The 21,332-nt window shown below is 48.3% G+C and overlaps 1 protein-coding gene across 6 annotated transcripts in view; it reads right to left on the bottom strand.

Moving 5' to 3' along the window:
* ABLIM1 (actin binding LIM protein 1) overlaps window positions 1-21,332 on the bottom strand; it is a 275,685-nt gene that overhangs the window by 105,493 nt on the left and 148,860 nt on the right. For all 6 annotated transcript variants that reach the window (XM_084762924.1, XM_084762923.1, XM_084762926.1 and 3 more), the window contains exons 3-4: window positions 9,754-9,937; window positions 6,481-6,590 (exon numbers count right to left, since the gene is read on the bottom strand). In XM_084762924.1, coding sequence (XP_084619050.1) covers window positions 6,481-6,590; window positions 9,754-9,937 — 294 coding nt within the window. The remainder of the gene's footprint in view (window positions 1-6,480; window positions 6,591-9,753; window positions 9,938-21,332) is intronic.

Raw genomic sequence — 21,332 nt, 5'->3', positions numbered from 1 at the left:
GTGGGGAGCCTGCCAGTTAGCCTTCATTCTTTCAGCAAAATTTTACAAACACCTGGGCTTCAGAAGGATTTAAGTCGGCAGGAGGAAATGTGTGAGTCTGTTCAGAGGCCTCCCCACGTCCCGGACCTACTGCTTTCTATGCGCCTAGAGCCACTCAGGAAGGTGGGGCCTGCACCCAGAGCCCCCTAAGATGACCAGGACCCCTCCCACAGCTTCACAACTTTTTTCTGAAATGGGTCAGTGCTGAGCACAATGATGGTAAAGCCTGGCACCTTGCAAACATGGGTCCTGAGAGCATCCCTGTAGGGCTTTTTAGTGACTGTAAAATCTACTCTCGCCTACTTACTGCTGGATCAGAAACCAATTTGTACATGGTAATTCTGTATCCTGCTTCGCTGCTGAATGTGGCAACCATCCCAGGAGTCTCCTGGTGGGGGTTTGGGTCTCTGACACACAGCATCACATCAGCATCACACACGGACACTTGGCTTTGTTTCCTGCCTGAATCCCCTGCATCTTCTTCCTCCTTCTCCTCCCTTTACTGCTCCAGCCAAGGCTTCCGTCACAGAGGAGCAAAGACAATGGCAGCTTTACCTCATCCTAATCTCAGTGAGACTCTTGGAGCTTTCCTCCACTTAGGACGACATTGACTATAGGTTTATCATGTGCTGTATTTAGTATATTTAGTATATTTAGTATAGAATAGTTCCCCAGCCCTACTCTGCTAGGGCTTTCAGCATGAACAATGTTGGGTTTTTGTCAAAATCCTTTTCTGCATCTGTTGAGATGATCATGTGACTTTTGAGTTTAAGTCCATTTACATGATTTATATAATATTGAACCTTTTCCCACACTATGTTCCAGGAAACAAACTTTCCTAGGGCCAGAAAAAAGAATAAAAATAAATAGTATTTTTCTATAACAAAATTATCAAGTAAATTTATGGGTAGATTTAGGTTGGTATTAATAGAAAATCAAGACTTAGGAGACCCTGTAAAATATGCTATTAATAGATTGTCCATAGAGGTACTTTATCCCTGGCTGGGACACACAGTAAGCAGTTTCAAGAAAAAAAAATGTGTATATACACACACAAATTTAAGTTCTAAGGTTTGGCCAACCTGCAGTTCTAAGTTTTTAATAAATTCAGATGTTCTAACAAAGCACTGATTTCCCAACCTTCTGAAATTAAATGGTGATCGAAGAGTCTGAGAGAAAGTGTGTGTGTGTGTGTGTGTGAGAGAGAGAGAGAGAGAGAGAGAGAGAGAGAGAGAGAGAGAGAGAGAGAGAGGGAGAGGGAGGGAGGGAGGGAGGGAGGGAGGGGGAGGGGGAGAGAGAGAGAGAGAGAGAGAGAGAGAGAGAGAGAGAGAGAGAGAGAGAGAGAACGAACTACGTGAGTGAGGGTCAGGTGCTGTTAGATCTGTGTGGATTCCTTTGGAATAGCCACTGGGGTGCTTGGTGAGTGACTCATGCTGTGTATAGGACAGCCAGCTATGGTCCTATGCCTCCTAAGGGCCCTAGGGTCAGAGGTCACCAGCTCTCAGTCTTGGAACCACTAAGCACATCTAGATTTCTAACTGGCCTTCAAGGTCCTGGGCTGGTAGTTTGTTGTTTATTTGTTTGTTTTGTCAAGTTGGCACAAGCTGGAGTCATCCGGAAGAGGGACCTCCATTGAGAAGTGCCTGAGTCAGGTTGGCTTGTGGACAAGTCTGTGGAGCATTTTCCTGATTAAAGACTCATGAGGAAGGGGCTGGCCTACTGTGTGCAGCACAGTCCCCGCATCGCCCCACCCCCACTCCCACCCGCAGCTTCTGCCTCCAGGTGCTGCCCTGACTTCCCTCAACAATGGGCTGTAAGATGGAGCTACCCCATTCTCCCACATTGCTTTTGTTCATGGTTAGTGTTCATGACAGCAACAGGAAGCAGGGCTAACACAGGTTTTTACTTGAAGATTAAAATCATGCAGATTTCCCTTAAGTTTTTTTTTTCATTCATGTCTGTTCAGAGGGGGCTGGAGAGATGGCTCAGAGGTTAAGAGCACTGTCTGTTCTTCCAGAGGTCCTGAGTTCAATTCCCAGCAACTACATGGTGGCTCACAATCATCTATAATGAGATCTGGTGCAGGCACACATATGGGCAGAATACTGTATAGATAATAAATAAATTAATCTTAAAAAAAAAAAGTCAGCTCAGAGTTTCAATGTCCTTGAGGTATCTGAAAATCTCCCTTGACCAAAGTGTCTGAACCATTGTTTGTCACATCTGCTTATAAAGTGGATATTGTTGGATTATTATTGGATGCTGACCTTCATCTTCATCCAGGTGACAGGATGAAATTGCCAGGTCCTGAATTAGACACCCGTGAGCTGACAAACAATGGCCATCACGGTCCAGTTTCCTATTTAAACCAGTGAGTCCACATTTCCCCTTTCATCAGTCTTAGCAAATGCCATGGGTACGGATCAACATAAGCAACGGAAGAGCCAGGCATGGCGGTGTCGCCTGGGACCACAGCCCGGGAGGCAGAGGCAGGAAGATTTAGTTCTAGAGCTCCAGGCCAGCCTGGGCTACACAGCAAGACCCAGTCTCAGAAACAAACCAACAAAACTGAACAAACAAGACAGAGCACCACCACACAGAACAAAAAGCTAAACATTTGCTAGGCTAAGCACTACTCAGGAGTTAAGATCTTAAAAATAGGATTATATTTGTTTCTGTGGATGTGTGTGAGAGAGTGTGGAAGCTTATGTGCACCAATGTGCAAGCAAGGGCCCACGGGGGCCGGAGGGTATCAGATCCTCTGGAACTGGAGTTGCAAATGGTTGTAAGCTGCCTGATATATGTGCTGGGAACTAAACTAGGGTCCTCTGCAAGAGTTGTAAGCTAGCTTAACTGCCGAGCCATCTCTCTAGCCTGGGAAATTATTTCCTTAAGTAGTTTTAAGCTTTTAGACACCCTGATGCCATTAGGCAGAAAAGCACGATGAGACGAGGAGATACATTAACTAGGTGGGAAAGTCACATATTCCACGTGGGCTGTGAGCTCCCTCTCTATGGAAAAGCAGCCTCAGTGCTGTTAATGATTTAATCCCAGGAGCTGAAATAACAGAATGGTTTGTAAGGCTTATGTGCTGCCTGAGTGCATAACCTTCCCTGAGCTAGATCTTCCGTGCCTGCTGAGGTCAGCTGCTCTCTTGGCTGCCTTGGTAGCCACAGTGGAAACAGCACAAGCCCGAGAGGCTCTGCCTGGCTATTTTCAGTGGAGCATCCTGTTGTCTTTGGAAAACAATACAGCACAGCAAACACACTTTAGTGGCCCATGACAGCAGCACTTTGTCAGCCTTTACCAGGGCAGTTGAGGGCAGCTGTGGCAGTTGCCACAAGCTGAGTCCTCAGAGATGGAACTGGCAAGGGCACGCTAGCCCATCTTTCTTCCCTATGACAGATGCCCACAGAATTGTAGTTACTTTGGTCAGAGTTTTCATAAATAGCAGTCAATTGTGCCTGTCAAGCTCCCAAGTCAAATCCCTTAAGCCAGTGTTCACAGGATGCCACAAGGAGTGCATGGCTTCTTCTCAAGGTGACTTTCTCCTTTAACTAGTGTTGGGTGTGGGTCTTAGCTTTCATAGGACCAAGAGTCCGTCCCTCTCCATAAATTTAAGAATCATTAAGGAGTCAAGGCGCTAGCTGTATAAGCAAGAGGACCCGAGTTCATTTCCCGGCACCACTGCAGAAAGCTGGGTGTGCTGGCACATACTTGTAATCACAGCACCAGGGAGGCATGAGAGGTGGAGGGCCAGGTTCACTGGTCAGAAAACTGTCCTCATGAGTGAGCATCACATCCCACCAGGAAGAGATCCTGCCTCAAAAACACCAAAGGCTGACCTATGGCTCTGCATGTACACATGTGCGCGCGCGCGCGCACACACACACACACACACACACACACACATGAACATGCACCCCCCCCACCCAGTACATGTCCTTACAGATGTGAATATCACACACACACACACATACATATACACACACAAACCCATAGACACAGATACAGACACACACAGGTTTTCACACACATGAACATGCACCCCCCTGCCCAGTACATGTCCTCACAGATTTGAATATCACATACACACACACACACACACACACACACACACACACACACACAAACACACAGACACAGATACACACACATAGACACACAGACACAGACACACACATGAACATGTACACCCCTGCCCAGTACATGTCCTCACGGATGTGAATATATCACAGACACAGAGTCACACACAGTCACACACACACAGACACAGATATAGATACACAGACACATACACACAGACACACACTCATGAACATACATCCCCTGCCCAGTACATGTCCTCACAGATGTGAATATATTACACGCACGCACAATACACACACACACCAAACACACACACACACACATACACACACACACACACACACACACACACACACACACACACACACACACACACACACACACCTTTCTCAAGCCGGAATCCCATAGCTAATACTGTTCACCATAATGGTTATGACCAAAGAAATCTAAGCAACAGCTACAAAAATTATTTGCTCAAGCTAGCAACAAAGTGTTTCCCCTCTGGGTGGAAAAACAGAAGGACCAAAAAGTAGGAGAGGAAGTGATCAAGAGATGGAGAAGGCCACCGGGTGTGTATGTGGGGGTAGGGGTGGGAGTTGGGGGTGGGGTGGGGTGAGGGGTCAGTGCTGCCTGCTATGGCCTGAGGCCACCAATGAGGTAGGGTTTGCTACCTACTGGGCTCCTTACAGGCTGCTGCCCCCTCGTGGTAGATCATAGAAACACGCCTGTTTAGCGTCCTTGCACGTGTACATCCTCCTGTATTTCCTTCTTTCCTCTCACTGGTCAAAATCCAGTCTCTCTGCAAATGGGAAGATTCTGGTTCACTGTTGTAAACTATAGAGAATTCGTCCGGAATAGAGAATGCTTACCTTACTCTTAGGTACTAGGACTCGGAGAGCTTAAGTGGGGTATGTATTCCAGGGCTGCCGAGGGCTGCCAAAAATCCATAGACACTAAGGCGAATTCTGGGCTCATCTCCTGATGCCTCAGGCAAGAGCTGAAACAGCTTCCCAGCTCCCCGCTCAGAATATACTGACTTGTAATAAATAGTAATTGATCTGTCCAATGTCATTCTAGTGCATTCACCAAAAGAGTCTATTACCGGGGGGGGGGGGGGGGGCAGTTCTCTCTGGATTCCCATGGTTCAGATGAAATGTCATAAAAACATTTCAAATCCTGACATATGTATGCTGCCTTCCCACGCTTGATAAGGTGTCATCTTCTATGGAGGCCTTCTCTGAGTGCCCCGTATCAAGAAAACCTTATCCTCTGCTTTGGTTTTCTTCACATGTTAAGTATTTCTGTGGGAATTTGTCCGTGTGCTCTCACTAGGAAGCAAGCTTTCTGAGGATGAAGGGATTCATTTTGCCTTCGGTTTGAAGGAGGAGACACATATTGAGTCAAATGAACAGTTGTCAGAGCCCTTCCAGGTGAGCACAGAATTATTTAGGGATACCTAGAAATGATCTCATCTGCATCTTCCATGAGTGGAGACCGTGACTTAACACAGAGAGCCACCAGTTACATAGCCTGCCCCCACGGTTCTCCCATCACAACGCCTAGAGAGCTAAAGATGGGCTGTCCGCAGGAAGAAGACAATCACTTCAACTTGACTGGACTGGACCCACCTAGGAGACACTCCTCTGGGTTTCTCTGAGGTGTTTCCGGGAGGCTGTTCCTGAGGGACCCCTGAATCTGAATGACACCATCCTAAGCTCTGGAAGAGGGGCCCAAACTGAGCCAAAGGGAAACAAAACGCCTAGGAGACAGCTGAGCAAGCAGTTTGCTGAACAAGCCTGAGACATGAGTGTGACCACTGGACTCCTGCATGTTGTCCCCTGGTCTTCACAGGCATGCCACGGCACTTGTGCCCCACCACATACAGTGACAATAAATAACGCTTTAGGAAAAAAGTGGCCGCTACACACTGGCCTTCCTATCCTGTTTCTTGGTCAGCACCTAAAACCACGCCCCTTTGGCCATGCCTTCCTCATGTGAGGAAGTGTGTCTTCTGACCTGTGAACCCAGCAAAGGCTTCCTCCTTTATCTGTGTGAGGTATGGTCACTGGCAACGGATTTCAATGTAAAAGTTCATAATTGTTTTTCCTTTCTGGCTGTCAAAATGGACAGTTTGATGTCTAATTCAATTTGGGTCTTTTTGATACCACGATGATGCTTGTCTCTGTCTGGGTAAACCCTGCATGATGTTTTTCCATAAGGAAGAGAGAAAAAAAAAAAAAAGCCCCAGATGGGACTTGGTGTTTGTCAATAAGATTTCTCAAAAGGAAGGGATCTTGCTGAACTCCTTTGAACTACAAAGGCATTTCTGTCAGTGGTTGCCCGGACACTTACTGCTGGAGCAGGTGGCTTCCTTAGGGCTGGAAGACATCGGCTGTGCACAAAGTTGACAAAGACAGTCTCTCCCATTGAACGTGACTCGGTCTCCGGGTGGAAATGGGCGCCTGGAGACAGAAAGACATTTGCCCTCAAAGTTATTCCAGAAATTTCATTTTTTTCCTCCCCTTACTCCTTTGCCTGCTACCCTCCGCTGCAAATTGATTTCTTGGAGGAGCACCAGCCAGAATGTTTGAAACGTAGCCATGCCCAAGCCCGCCAGCTGGACACGAGCCAGACACATGCACACTCTCCATTATGAGATGAAAAGGGACTGCGCTGGTTCTACGGGCTCCCTGGTTGGAGAGTAGCATGCTTTAGCTCCATCGCGCAGTGGAAGGGTGTCTCAACAGATCACCCCTCAGGGCCCATGGCGCAGTGGCTTCCATACGGAAACTCTTCAATGAAAAACAACAACTCCACTTTGAGTGCCATGGGTCCCCAACGAAGCTGGGGCACATCCCTAAGAGAGCAGCCTGTAGGGGAAGAGGGAGCCTTTCTGTCCTATGCTCTGTGGTAACTGCGCTGAGTTAGACTTTGTCCTTTCTGGACATCTGAATTTGCAAACCACTGGGGAGCCCAGTTCCTCATAAGCTGCGAGTGACAGGACAAGCCACTGTAAGCATCTGTTTGGGAATCAATGGCAGGGGCTGAAGAGATGGCTCAGTGGCTAAGAGCACTTGTTCCTGCAAGAGACCAGCCTCAGCAGTTCCTAGCACCCACACGGTCACTCACAGCCTTCTATAACTCCAGTTCTAGGGGACCCGATGCCCTCTTCTGACCTCTGTAGGCACCAGGCTTATGGAAAACTTACATGCAGGCAGAGCTTTCATACACATAAAACAAAATAAATTTAAAAGTCAGGAGCTGCCTCTTTGCTAGGCATGCATCAGCAACAGCAGCACACTGCACCACAGTGCACTGTCTATCTGCAGGGATGCTGGGCTCCTTCATCACAGTGCAGGGATGTTGGGCTTCTTCATGACAGTGCAGGGATGTTGGGCTTCTTCATGACAGTGCAGGGATGCTAGGCTCCTTCACCACAGTGCAGGGATGCTAGGCTCCTTCACCACAGTGCAGGGATGCTAGGCTCCTTCACCACAGTGCAGGGATGCTAGGCTCCTCCATCACAGTGCACTGTCTGTCTGCAGGGATGCTGGGCTCCTTCACCACAGTACAGGGATGCTAGGCTCCTTCACTACAATGCAGAGATGCTAGGCTCCTTCACCACAGTGCAGGGATGCTAGGCTCCTTCACCACAGTGCAGGGATGCTAGGCTCCTTCACCACAGTGCAGGGATGCTAGGCTTCCTCACCACAGTGCATGGATTCTAGGCTCCCTCACCACAGTGCAACGGATGTTAAAAGTCCCCTGAAAATCAATGGCTCCCTCTCTGAGGTGGCATTGTAACTTTCCCCTGGATAGATACAAGAGGCCACAGGCAGGCGCAGGCTTCGTCTACCCAACTTAAAACTGGGATAATAATCAACACCACACACTCCGGTGCTGCAGCTGCGCCCCTTGCTCCATAGTCACTCATTACACCTGCACAAGCCAAGCTCCTAGTTTATTCTGCATGGGGAGCATACGAGGGTCAAAGGCCTACACACATCATATGGCGAGCACAGGTTCTTTGGTCTCCACTCAGGGACAGGACCTGGGTGAGGTGAGCAAGATCCTTGGGGCAAGTATAGGGGCTCACTGTCCAGGCCTGAGCCAGCTCTTGTGAGGCCCTGGCAAGTGTGCTGCCTTTGCCTGCATGTGGCTGACCTTGCATGAGTCTAGACCCCCCATTTCCACTCAGTGCTTAACTAGAGGTCACACAGGTTTCCCTGTGCTGTCTGAGCCAAAGTCACCTTCTCTCATAAGGAGATGTGGCTCCCCAAACACAATGGCACATCCTCCTCCTATGTCACTTTCCTTCCCTCAGTCTGGCCATTTTCATTAAGCTGTGCTGTATAGACGCCTAGCAATCAGGGGTTGGTCCCCGCCTTAACTCCTCAGTCCTGCCACTGTACCTGACAGTAGTCCTAACCCCTATACAAACACCTGGCCAATAAGCTTTATTCAGAAGAAAGCCATAAAGCTGGGCATAGTGGCACATGCCTTGAGCCCCAGGGCTTGAGAGGCAGAGCCAGGAAGATCTCTGTGAATTCGAAGCCAGCCTGGCCTACACAGTGAGTTTCAGGACTGCCGGGAGTTGGGGGCTGGTCTTGTGCGCCCTGTGTCCAGATGTTGATTTCTGTGCCCTGAGATCTGGTTGCAGTTAAGAGGGACCTGGGCATTGTCACGTCTATGAAGAATCTCCTGGCTCAATGTTGTGTAAACATTGTTCTCCATCATCCCTGATTGGCTAATAAAGAGCCTACCAGCCAACAGCTGGGCAAGAGAGTTAGGGCTGGACTTCCAGTCCCAGGACCGGGGTCAAGGAGAAGGAAGAGAGTAGCCATGATGGAGCAGGAGCAGCCAGGGTGAGACTGGATGGCAGGTAACACATGGCTGGGAAACAGCCAGGTCAGCGTAGATGGCTTAGAATAAATCAACATCTGCCCAGCTGTCGTGCCGGAAAGATTATTAATAAGTCTAATAGGTCTCTGTGTCATTATTTGGGAGCTAGAATGGGTAATAGAAAAAAAAAAACCTTTATATATACAGCCAGGACTATATAGTGAGCCCCTGTCTCAAGCAAAGCAAAGCAAAACAAACAAAACCCATGAGCCATTGGCAGCCAACAGAAACTATAGTAAAGATGCCATTTCATCTTTAGGAAGAGGGAGTCCTTCTGTACCGGCCAGATTGGTCTTGAATGCCTGGGCTCAAGCAATCCTCCCACCTCTGCCATCTGAGGGCAGGGACCACAGGCACAAACTTCACGGCTAGCTAGAAGAGGCCATCCTAACTGCCTGCATTTCCAAAAGAGCTTTGTCTTTCTAAGCAGCTGTCCGTTCCCCACTGCGCTGTCTTTTGGCAAAGCATCTTGAGGTCCAAGGCTTGAGATACGGCCACTTGCAAACTGTCACATGCTTTACCGAGTATTTGAGTAAAATTTTCCAATTATACTGCACTTTAACCAAAAACGAGTAGACAGCCAAGAAGAGACATGTGGGAAGAGGCTATTTAAGATACTGTACTACTCAGGAGAACCAGAGGAGGCTTACAGAAGCTTTAGCTGCTGAAGCCAGCATTGCTCTGTTGGAGAGAGCCAGAGGCTCGGGTAAGGTGGCTACTTACTTGCAGATGGTACAGGCAAAACAATTTGGATGGTAGGTCTTGCCCAAGGCAGTTACCACCTCGCCCTCCACGAACTCCCCGCAGCCATGGCACCGCGTCCCGTACATCCTCTGGTAGTCCAGGGTGCACAGATAGTCCCCGTTCTTTATGAAGAAGCCTCCCTGGGCCAAGTCGCAGCCGCACACTGTAGAAAGACAAGTTTACAGCTGGTCATCATCTGCCAAATCTCTGGGCAGCATTTGCCTTCACGCCAGATGCTGGTGGCTCCCGGCGCTCGCAATGGTTTGGGGAGAAGGGAGCGGACCGGCACAAAGAGCTATTTATTATCGGGATCTGTTTTTCCTCCTGACCCCCACCCCTAGCAGCTATGCAATACCTCATACAAGTAAAATCCGCTGGCCTGGCTTCAACGGTCTCAGTGATGCATCTAAGATTCAGAGGCAAACAGTCAGTCTGTGATGGAAAGACATGCTGCTTTCAGGCTGTCTCAGATGCCAACCAAAGTATCCCTGGCAGCGCTGTTAGGAAAGGTGCCCACTGCTTGCCCACACAGCTACCTGATTTGGGCCAAGATTATTGAGTAATAAATTCCTGCTATGGCAACAGCAACAGCTGAAGTTTCCAGGGATTTTTTTTTTTTTTTACACTTTGGAAATACTTCCTCAAAGTACAAAGCAGTCAGGGCTTGAGCTGCCTCTGTGTGCAGTTAATAGGAAAAGCATGTGTGTGTTACATATGGGGAGTGAAAATGGGCAGGCAGGGAGAAAAGGGAAGAGACACAATCTCAGGACGTGCAAACAAAGACGCTTCGTTGGGGCTGGACTTTGGTATCCTTTTCAAACAGTACAGCTGTAGATGACAGAGATGGTGTCAGAACAGGGGTGCCAAGGATCTGGGCCTAATCTGCATGTTCAGACAAAACCCAAGCGGTCACAACTTGCCCACAAGTAAAACCTAGAACAAGCGCCTGATAAAGATGATCGACCGCCAAACGCCAGGGAAGCAGCAGCGGCTAAGCTGGGCCTCTCCAACCTGACTGAGCCTCTGTGCTCCCAGCCTAGGGGACTTCCTCACAGGGAAGGGCTGCCTCAGGCAAGGCATCTGGAGTCCTTCCTGATCCTTTTTATAAACAGCGGGAGCAGACAGACCCTCGGGTGGGGTGGGGGTGGGAGGTTAAAGTGAGCTCGGTTGTTAAACTACTGTCTTTGGGATTTGCAAGAACACAGGGCTATTCTGACTGGTCCCACGGTTCAGTAATGGCCTAGCATACAGGCTGTTAAAATGAGTCGGGCCACATCACTGAAGGCGGGGCTGCAAAAAAAGATATTAGAAACAAAAGCAGTGCAACTTTTCTGAACATGTGCTGGGCATAGTGGTGCATGCCTTTAATGCCAGCACTCAGGAGTCAGAGGCAGGTAGATCTCTGTGTTCAAAGGCAGCCTGGTTTGCAGAATGAGTTCTAGACAATCAGAGATACACCTGTCAAACACACACACACACACACACACACACACACACACACACACACACTTCTAAACAAGTAAGGACCAAAAATTAATTCCAAAATCAAATGTGAGGAGGCAGTCACCCTGGTGCAGTATAAGACATCCCTGTAGCCTTAAATCTGTACAATATATAAATAAATATGCACTTTGCACCATGCATGCATCAGCCACGCAGTACAAATGCACACTGAGTGACACAGCTCCTCTCAGGCTCACAACTATGTATGTTATGAACTGAAGGCTTAAAAAAAACCCTGTACATTCAATGTTTTCTGCTCTTCAGAAATATAATGATTTAATAATGGAAAATAAAGACATTTTCTTCCTGTCATCATTTGGCATGTGAGTATCAAATTGCTATATCTTTGGATCAAACTGATTAAGAGTGTTTGATTTTTAAAATTCCTGACTCAGTTGCTGACTTGAGTTTCACAAAAAGTAACCATTAGGACAGAATTCATAAGAATTTCTGAAACATCTTTAAACACACGTCTGGTATTTTGTATATGCATTTATGCAAGGTGGCATTTTCAGCACTGATGCTTCTAAAATCAAGATATTAATGGAGTTTGAAAAACACTAAATATGTTCTTTGTCCTACAGCTCAAATATTCAGCCAATATTCAATTCTTTACGTAAAAATAAACAAACACTATCCTATTAGTGTTTCCTAAAGCCACTTTATACTTTAATAAATGGTAAAAATATAAGTATAATGAAGAATTGTTTTAAAATGCACTTCCTTATGATTTGTCATCAGCAAATGTTTGATCTAGAAACTTATTTATCTACCCAGAGTAGTATAACAATTTCACAGGTGTTAAGGGGTTTAGAGTAGAAAAAAGTTAGGAACACCACCCCCCATGAAGTAGCATCAACAAGTGAGATCATGCCCTATGCCACGCCCTGCGCCACGCCCCGCGCCACGCCCCGCGCCACGCCCCGCTCCACGCCCCCATCAGTTAGAACAGGCAGGCTTTCCGAGTGCACTCTCTGGACACTCCCACAGCTCAGACTTCCTTCTTGAAAACTGTAACTATGTATTGTCAGGTGATGGCTAGAGGCTGCCTGCTGGGAACTAGCCACCCTATAAATAATGCTATGATCATATTCTCCGAACAGATTTTTCCTCCTATAACCGCTGGCATCTCTTCCTGCATCCCCGGTGGTGCCCACACCGGCCTCCTTCCACCAAGAGGACCATGCCAGGAGCTGGGGAACTAGCCTAGTTCTGGCTACAGATTCTTAGAACAAAAACGATCCTTGGAGGGTGGGGTAGGAGTCATCACGGAAGTCCTTTCTCCTCCTCAGTGATTCCGCAGGAATGCACCTTCAAGATGACCGAGCATGGCCACCCACGAGCCTTTCTCTGCGGAACCTGCGAGCACGGCGTCTAAGATAACACAGAGACCAATACAACATAATTAAGCTGAATCCTGCTCATACTTGGCAAGTTCCCACCAACTTCACTCCTGGGAGTCGTGAGCAGTTCCGATGAGTCACTTGTTCCTTCAGACTTATTTCTCATAGCTCTGAGATGTGGCAAACGATGTTCTCGGCCTCCACATCCCCTCTGCTCCCCATCCAGCTGCCTGGGCTGGGGATCGAAATCGCAGATTCTTCATGAAAAAGACCAAGGTGACCTTCGTGCTAATGCAAGCCATGAGGACGGTCTCAAAGCTAACGCTAGACTCGTCGCCCCTCTGCTCGCTCCACACTGCTCTCCCAGCATGCCTCTGTGTGGGCCGCGCTGCCTGCCTAACGCGGTTCTGTGAAACTGGCGCATGCTGCTTTAATAAAACCTTAGTTCCAGGAACCCAGCATAGCCTTACAAAATGGTTTTCTAACACACTGGAGAGATGATGACAAAACTGCTGTGATTTGATTTGACTTTTCTCCGAAATTCAAAGCCAAGCCGGGTTATCCAACAACTCTAGTGTTGTTTATGGTGGTTTAGGTAACAAGACAGACAGTGTTTAAAGGGGCAGGAATCTACGACGCGCGCCTTGCAGCTGAACCGAGACGTCAATGTCACGGCATCGCCTAAGACTACAGTGGCGGTGACATAATTAGAGGCTCTTTCCCCTTTTCTATCTCTTCCTCCTCCCTCCATTCAGTCTCCTCCACACTCCCACAGACACTGTTTCCTTCCCTCTACAATACAAGGCCTGGCTGTGAACAGACCTCACCTGTTTCAGCTTCAATCCTTGAGCAAAGGACGCTCAGTCGGCGATCTCCGCCTATACCGTGTATCCTGCACGCTTTAGACCACGGCTGCAACGGAGCAGGGAGCAGGCGGTGCGCCCACCTCAAATGTAGCCTCTCCCAGTAGGCCCATCCTTTCAGCTCTTCTGTGGTACCTGCACCCCTGAACAGGCTTCTGAGGAACTCTTCCCTGCCTCTGTAAATCTCTGGCAGGATCCATTTTCTTACTCTTAAACCAACATTTTCAAGTAGCTGCCCAGCCCAGATTAGTTCCCCTGTGAGCATCTTCAGGGTCTGTTCCTGTCCCTACTTTCCTGCCGCCATTTCTCAAGGCCCAGCTTCGCAATTGCTCTCCTGCATAAAAGTACTTGTGCATTGTCAGGAGAAGAATTCACCAACAACCAAGCCAAACCAGACCAAACCAAACCAGGATAGCCTGGATTCCCACCAGAGTGGAGCTGGTACTACCATTCGTTGTTGGCGATTTACCATTAAGTGAGAAGAGCAAAGGCCACAGAGTAAAGAACTTTAAGAACTCAATTTTCAGAGACCTCTACACATGTTTTTCCCACATGTTTTTCTAAATGACAAGTGAGCTCACAAAAACGGGGCTATTACGCTGGCTCGCAGCAAGGTTAAGAGCGGCCAGCTTTTACATGCCTGCCCTGTTAGTCGCGATCACGTGCCGAGAACATTTGCCTCCCTGTGTTAGTTACTTTAGGTGGGCAGCTCAGCGGCTCCTGTGCCTGTGGTACCCCGTACGCCGTCCATCCCCAGAGCTGTACTCTTGAAAGCTGAAACTTGGCAACCGTGAAGCAAGAACTCCTTTCCCCAATCACCCCAGCCCCCTGGACACCCCATTCTGTATTCCATCTCAGTGAACCTAATTGCTCAAAGTACAGACACGTCGATGGACGTTCGTCTTTACCGATGATAATGTACTAAGATATTTGGGTGGTGGGGTGCAGATAGAGAGATGGCTCAGCTATTAAGAGCAATGGCTGCTCTGCTGGGCCCAAGTTCCATTCCTAGTGCTCACATGGTACCTTACAACCATCTGTAACTACAGTCCTGGGGGATCCAATCCCCTCTCTGGCCTCTGCAGGCACCAGGCACATACATACATACATGCAGGCAAGACACCCATACATATAAGATAAAAATAAAATAATTTTTTAAAAAAATTAGAAGAAGCTGAGGTGGAAGGTGAAGAGACTGCTTGGTGACGAAAAGTTCTCATTGCTTTTTCAGAGGCTCCAAGTCGGTTCCCAGCCCCCACCTGAGGCCACACACCATCTGTGCCTCCAGTTCCAGGGGATCTGATGCCCTCTCCTGGTCTCCACAGGTACCACACTCATGTGGTACCTATCCACACACACGGGCACACGCTCATACACATAAAGTGAAAATAAATGAATCTTTTACAAAAATTATCTAAAACTTGGTCACAAAAGGGGGGAGTAGGAGAAATCACATTCTTTTGGAGTCAACCTTGGGCACTAGCCGCAGCTCAGGGCGTGGCGTCATCATCCAGGAACCGGAGACATGTTTTAAGAGCTCTTGGCCGCTGACTGAAGGCCCAGACTGTGGACTCCGGTGCCTGCTCAGCTCTGTCCAGGAGCCATGAAGGCAGCTAATGTTTGTTTTTATCATCCTGTTGGAGCCTGGACAGCGCTCCCTCTCCTGCAGCCGTCTTTGGCAGTCTCTCTGGAAAGGCCACATGTCCGTGCCTTAGGCTTTCCTGCAGGCAGCTTTACCCTGCTGCAGGGTCCCTCACTAATAGTGCATGTCCTTGACACACTCACCCTGTGTTTGTAGGACAGTCATAGACACCACACTCTGACTCAGTGGTTGCTCTTTCTACCCAAAATATCTGAACATAAATATTAAACAAATCTCAGAAAAATTTTACAATTTTGTGTATGCGTACACCGAGTATGTGTATGTGTGTATGCCTTGTGTGGGGGGGTGCATGCTGTGTGTGTGTGTGTGTCTGTGAGTGCATGCACACTCCAAATATGTGGGTGCCCACAGAGGCCAGAAAGAGGGCTCTGGTCCCCTGGATCTGGAGCTACAGGCAACTGTAGGCCTCCTGACATGGATGCTGGGAACTGAATGTGAGGCCTCTGGAAGGGCGTCAGATGCTCTAACTGTCGGCCCATAGCTCCAGCTCCGCTACTGCAGTTTTATTGATTTTGTGTGCATGTGCGGAGGCCAGCCATCTGGGATAGCTCCCTCCTTCCACCAGATCCTAAGACTCAAACTGCAGGTGCCTTTCCCCACTAAGTCATCTCTTCGGCCCTTAAATATTTTTTTAAAGGAGCTTTATTACCTTTAAATGATAACACAAAGCAAATGTTTTACATGATCATAAGATGAATACCCGGTGAAGTTAAACTCACATGGAAATGTGTGTGTTTTCACAGCTTTAGCATCCCAAAGAAATTACAGATTCCGCTCACTCAAGCCCCAGACTGCCAGCACGAAGCGCACTGCCTTCTTTCCCAGGGTCCTTTACTGAAGCCCTCCTCACTGGCAATCCTGCTGGACTGGCTCTGCCTCCCCATCACTAGGGTCTGGCTACACACAGCCCTGTGCCTCCTTGATGGTATGCTCTTGAATTCACACGCTGCAAGCCACCGAGTAAAATTTACTGGTTAAGTGGGGATATGTACATCCAAGAAATTTTTATATAAAAGTTGTGAAATTAGTAACAGGCACATTTTAAAAGCTTAAATCTTAAAATAACAAGTGAACAAGAGCTGGTAGGGCTATAAAAATACCACAGGAACAGACGGCGAACAGAGTGAGGGGGCGTCAGAGCCAGGGGACAGCGTGAGCAGGGCTGCGGAAGGCAGCAGCTCCGTTTGATGCCATGACAAACCCATCCCCCATGCTCCACCTGCCTGACATTGCTTCATACCACCAAATGGTTTTTGAAAAGGGTCATATAGTAGATGGGGAAATAGAAGGACCCAGAGGGTCCTAGAAACCTACAAGAAGAACATCGTGACGGGTGGATCTAGGCCCAGGGGGGTCTGCTCAAACTACTTCACTAACCAAGGACAATACGTGCAGTAAACATCGAACCCCTACTCTGATCTAGCCAATGGACAGGACATTCTCCTCAGTTATGTGGAGAGCGGGGACTGACTCTGACATGAACTCTGGTGCCCCATAATTGACCACCTCCCCTTGGTGGGGAGACTTGATGGCACTCAAAGAAAAAATAAGCAGGCTACCAAGATGAGACTTGATAGCCTATGACCATATAGTGGGGGAGGAGGTCCCCCTCGGTCATAGACCTAGGGGACGGGAGTAGGGTGAAAGCAGGAGGGAGAGAGGAATGGGAGGATACAAGTGATGGGATAACAATTGAATTGTAATTTGAATAAATTAATGAAATTAAAATTAAAAGAAGAAAAAGAAAGAAAGAAAGAAAGAAAGAAAGAAAGAAAGAAAGGGTCAGACTTCAACCTGCCTGAAGGTGTGGGTCCAGGGGATCCGGTGGAAGGCCTTCTCCCATCTGCAACTGGGGGCTGCCCCCAAGTGGGCCTGGCCAGTTTAGCATAAGAGAGGACCCAGAAACATGAGCTTTAGGAATCTTAATGGCGTGGGCTGCCTTTGGTGGGTCCTCTCTTTACTTTCTAGGGAAGGTGCTGGCTGTCTAGTATCCGCCTGCAGTGAGCACATCACAGAATGCGAGCTGGGGCTGTCGCTCAATGGTAGAACCCTTGCCTAGTATACTTGAGGCCTTAGCTTCAACATACAACACTGCCAAAACAAACAAACAAACAAGAACCCACAGGGTATAAGGGGTCTCTCTGAGCTTGCCTGTCTGCATGGAGCAGGGGAGTACAGCCTGGGCTAACCCCTTCCTTTATGAGCACACACACACAGAACAGGGGTGGTACAGCCTGGGCTAACCCCTTCCTTTTTGAGCATACCCACACAAAACAGGGGTGGTACAGCCTGGGTTAACCCCTTCCTTTATGACGATGCAGGCTCTGTGATCTGGAAATGCTATGGTGAGGTCAAAGCCTGCTCTACCCTCCCTGGTATGTGCATCACTACATCCTAGGTAGTCCTGTGCTGGGCACTCCAATGGGATGGAGCCGGGGACCAGGACACCCCCACATATCACTCTTGGATTATCATTGTGAATACCAAATGTTTCTTGTCCTTTTCCTATTTCAATCAAATATTTATTTATTTATTCATTTATTTATGTTTGAGTCTCCCCTATGCAGTCCATATTGGCCTTGTATTCTCTAGGTAGCCCAGGTTGGCTTAGAACCTGCACCAATCTCTGTGCCTCAGGATCTTAAGTGCTGAAATTACAGACATGTGCTTTACACCAAGGTTTCCGCCCCCTTCTGTTTGCTGTGCATGAGTGTGGGGTGCACATGTACACAGAGTGTGCACAGGAGCACACAGATCAGGGGCTAGAGGAGGATGCCAGCTGTCACGCTCCATCACTTCCTATCTTACTCCTTTGAGACAGGGTCTCACTGAGCCTGTGGCTAGGCTGGCAGCCTGCAAGCCCTCTGGTGCTCCTGTCTCGGCTCTCATGGTTCTGGGGGTCACAGCATGCATGGTGCTGTGGGTGCTGTGGGTGACAGTCATGCATGGTGCTGCGGGTGCTGGGGGTCACAGGCATGCATGGTCCTGTGGGTGCTGGGGGGTCACAGGCATGCATGGTCCTGTGGGTGCTGGGGGTCACAGGCATGCATGGTCCTGTGGGTGCTGGGGGTCACAGGCATGCATGGTCCTGTGGGTGCTGGGGGTCACAGGCATGCATGGTGCTGTGGGTGCTGGGGGTCACAGCATGCATGGTGCTGTGGGTGCTGTGGGTGACAGTCATGCATGGTGCTGTGGGTGCTGGGGGTCACAGGCATGCATGGTACTGTGGGTGCTGGGGGTCACAGGCATGCATGGTGCTGTGTGTGCTGGGGGTCACAGGCATGCATGGTGCTGTGTGTGCTGGGGGTCACAGGCATGCATGGTGCTGTGGGTGCTGGGGGTCACAGGCATGCATGGTGCTGTGTGTGCTGGGGGTCACAGGCATGCATGGTCCTGTGGGTGCTGGGGGTCACAGGCATGCATGGTGCTGTGTGTGCTTAGGGTCACAGCATGCATTGTACTGTGGGTGCTGGGGGTCACAGCATGCATGGTCCTGTGGGTGCTGAGGGTCACAGGCATGCATGATCCTGTGGATGCTGAGGTCAAACTCAGGCTCTTGTGCTTGCGCAGCCAAGCTCTTAGCCACGAAAACATCTTCCCAGCCGCTCCAATGATTTCCTAACTTTCCTTTCTTGTTCTTTTCCTCAGAGATTTTCTTTATCAAGATGATAACAACATCACCTTTCCGTCTTCCCACTGAGTGCTCAGATGCCAGGCAGTGTCAGCCTGACTCAGTCCATTTCTGGACTGAAACGTAAAGCAATGAGCTTGAAGCGACCACAGAAGGTAGCTCAGAAAAGGCCACTGCTGTACCTCAGAGCTCAAAATAGCTGAACAACACTCACCAGTGATGTGCGGGGGCAGCTTCTGCCAGAAATAACTTTTGTGAAAATGCCTGGACTAAAATGCCAGACCTCAAAAATGGACTGTAATTGCTTTTCATTGACTTCTAAATGCACATCGAAATCAATGGCCGTTTCTAGGAGAGAAGGTCCTAACAAGGTCGACCAGATAGCAAAATGAGCTCAAAGCAATGCTTTTGGGGGTTTTGGATTAATTTGGAGTTCGAATGTTTGATTTTAAGAGATTAGAAATTAAGCTATTGGAACCTCTGTTTACTGGTCAAGTCATCGACAACACAGTATTTTAGAAACTGTTGTAGAATTTCATATGCAAGCAAATACAAGCAGCTCAAGAAACAAACAAACAACAACAAAAAAGTCACCCAGAAAAAAGTGAGTATGAAAATCTTTTACCATCACACAGATTACCTTAACACAAGCATTTAGGGCTGAACATGACTGCAGTAAATGCATGGATAGGGGCGGGTGAGGTGGGGATATGTCTCAACTGTCCAGTGCTCGCCTTATATGCATGGGAACTCTGTTTTGATACCAAGCACTAAAGGAGAGGGAAGAAGGGAAGGGGGGAGGGAAGGGGAGGAGAGAGGGGAAGGGGTGTGGGGGAACGGTCTATGCTTAAAATGACCAGCCTTGCTTACGGCCAGGATTTACATCTCAGAGTAGGCCACACCTTTGGATTTTGGACCACAGCTTAATGTCACTAATGTCTCTGTCTCTCCTGTTTCTTTCCTTTTCCTGGCCCCAGACTGAGCTGCAGCGTCTCTGCCTCCTCTGAAATCTCATGTACCAAGGGGAAGGCTGCATAGGACGTTCCATGTGTGTCTGTGAACTGACCCTACAGCTAACGTATGATGTTTGCACCAGCAGGGAGAAGTGGTTCCCACAGCACCTGTCAGATGTCACCATGAGCTCCACAGGAGTGACATGCTGGCTGGGCTCTGCCATCTGACCCTCTGGCCTTCCCAGCACCAGCCCGACCTCTCTGCATCCTACCAATTCTACCGGCCCCTGTGGTAGATGCTACAATGAGCCCCACACAGTCTGCAGGTTCCACTTAGATTTGGCCTCTGAAGGAAGAGGATTCGCCTTTCCCACCCCCACCCCCCCAACACACACACACACACACACACACACGCCCCTCTGGCACCACACTCTTGGAACCCAGAACCGTTGATATTTGGCTCACCTTAAGATTTCTTGAAATGCTACCACCACGTCACCATCTCAAGTTTAGTGAAGAAGAAACCTCTTCTTATGCTATTTTCTCTACACTATATAAGAAATGACTGTCCCAAGTTCATAAGCTTTACATTAGGCTGGTAGAGGCGGCAGTGCTGGTGCTGGTGGTGTGGCCGGAGCCTAGTTCCTCAGGCACAGTCTCATGTGAAGGACGTTTGGAGCCAGGCATCCTGTCTTTGCTCCTGAAGGTGCCAGTCGTCAAGATGGTCCCTCCAATCCCACTCACCTAAGGCCTTCAGTGTCTCAAGCCTCTTCTAAGAACAAATCTAAGTTCAGGGGCAAGGGTGACTGAGCTAACCTTCCCCTTGGTGTTCACATGCCTCTGCGAGCTGCTGGCCAGAAGGACAATGCCTTCAGCGAGCCTATTTTGGGAAAACATGTTCACAAGATCGCACTCAGCCTTTATGACTTTTTTTTTTCAGTCACATGTTTTTTTGCTGTTGGTTTTTGGGTTTTCTTTTTTATTAAATATTTTTATATATTTATATTATTATAATGTATATATATGTATATATATACACATATAATAAACTACCTATAGCAAGAAGAACCATGACACAGTCAGGAATTATATAAATGTTACATTCTTAGTGTTTTGGCTATTTGTATTTGGCAATCTTGAAGAAAACATCTTTCCTATTTTGCTGTGTCTAAAATTCTGAATGTAAATCAATCTCCATCACATCTTGTCATTATCAACTTAAAACATCTATCTAGACCTAAAAACATCTTAACCCCTAAATAACTAAGCTTCATTATAAAACTAAGATACCTGGTCTTCAGCCCCATAAGAGACTTGAGAAGAAATAAACTTGATTACCTGAGTATACCAGGAAGCTGTGATGACTTCTAAAGCTCTAGAAACAGCCTGACACTCCCAGTGACCCCTCAACCTACTCTGCCCTTTAAATATGCCACAATGTAAAACCAAGGTGTTTCTTTTCCACCTAAGTAGAACCCAGGGAGCCTCTGAATCTCTCTGCACTCTTCTCTCCCAGGAACCCCAAGTTTCGGCTTCGCTGTGCTCGCTGAGCCACGTCTGAACCTCTGGAGACTGAGGGCAACAGTTCAGCAACTTGAGAGG

This window comes from Acomys minous (assembly GCF_964271855.1).
Source record: "Acomys minous genome assembly, chromosome: 2".
Lineage (NCBI taxonomy): Eukaryota > Metazoa > Chordata > Mammalia > Rodentia > Muridae > Acomys > Acomys minous.
Note: the sequence above shows the minus strand (reverse complement) of the source record. Positions and strands in the feature narration are given on the sequence as shown.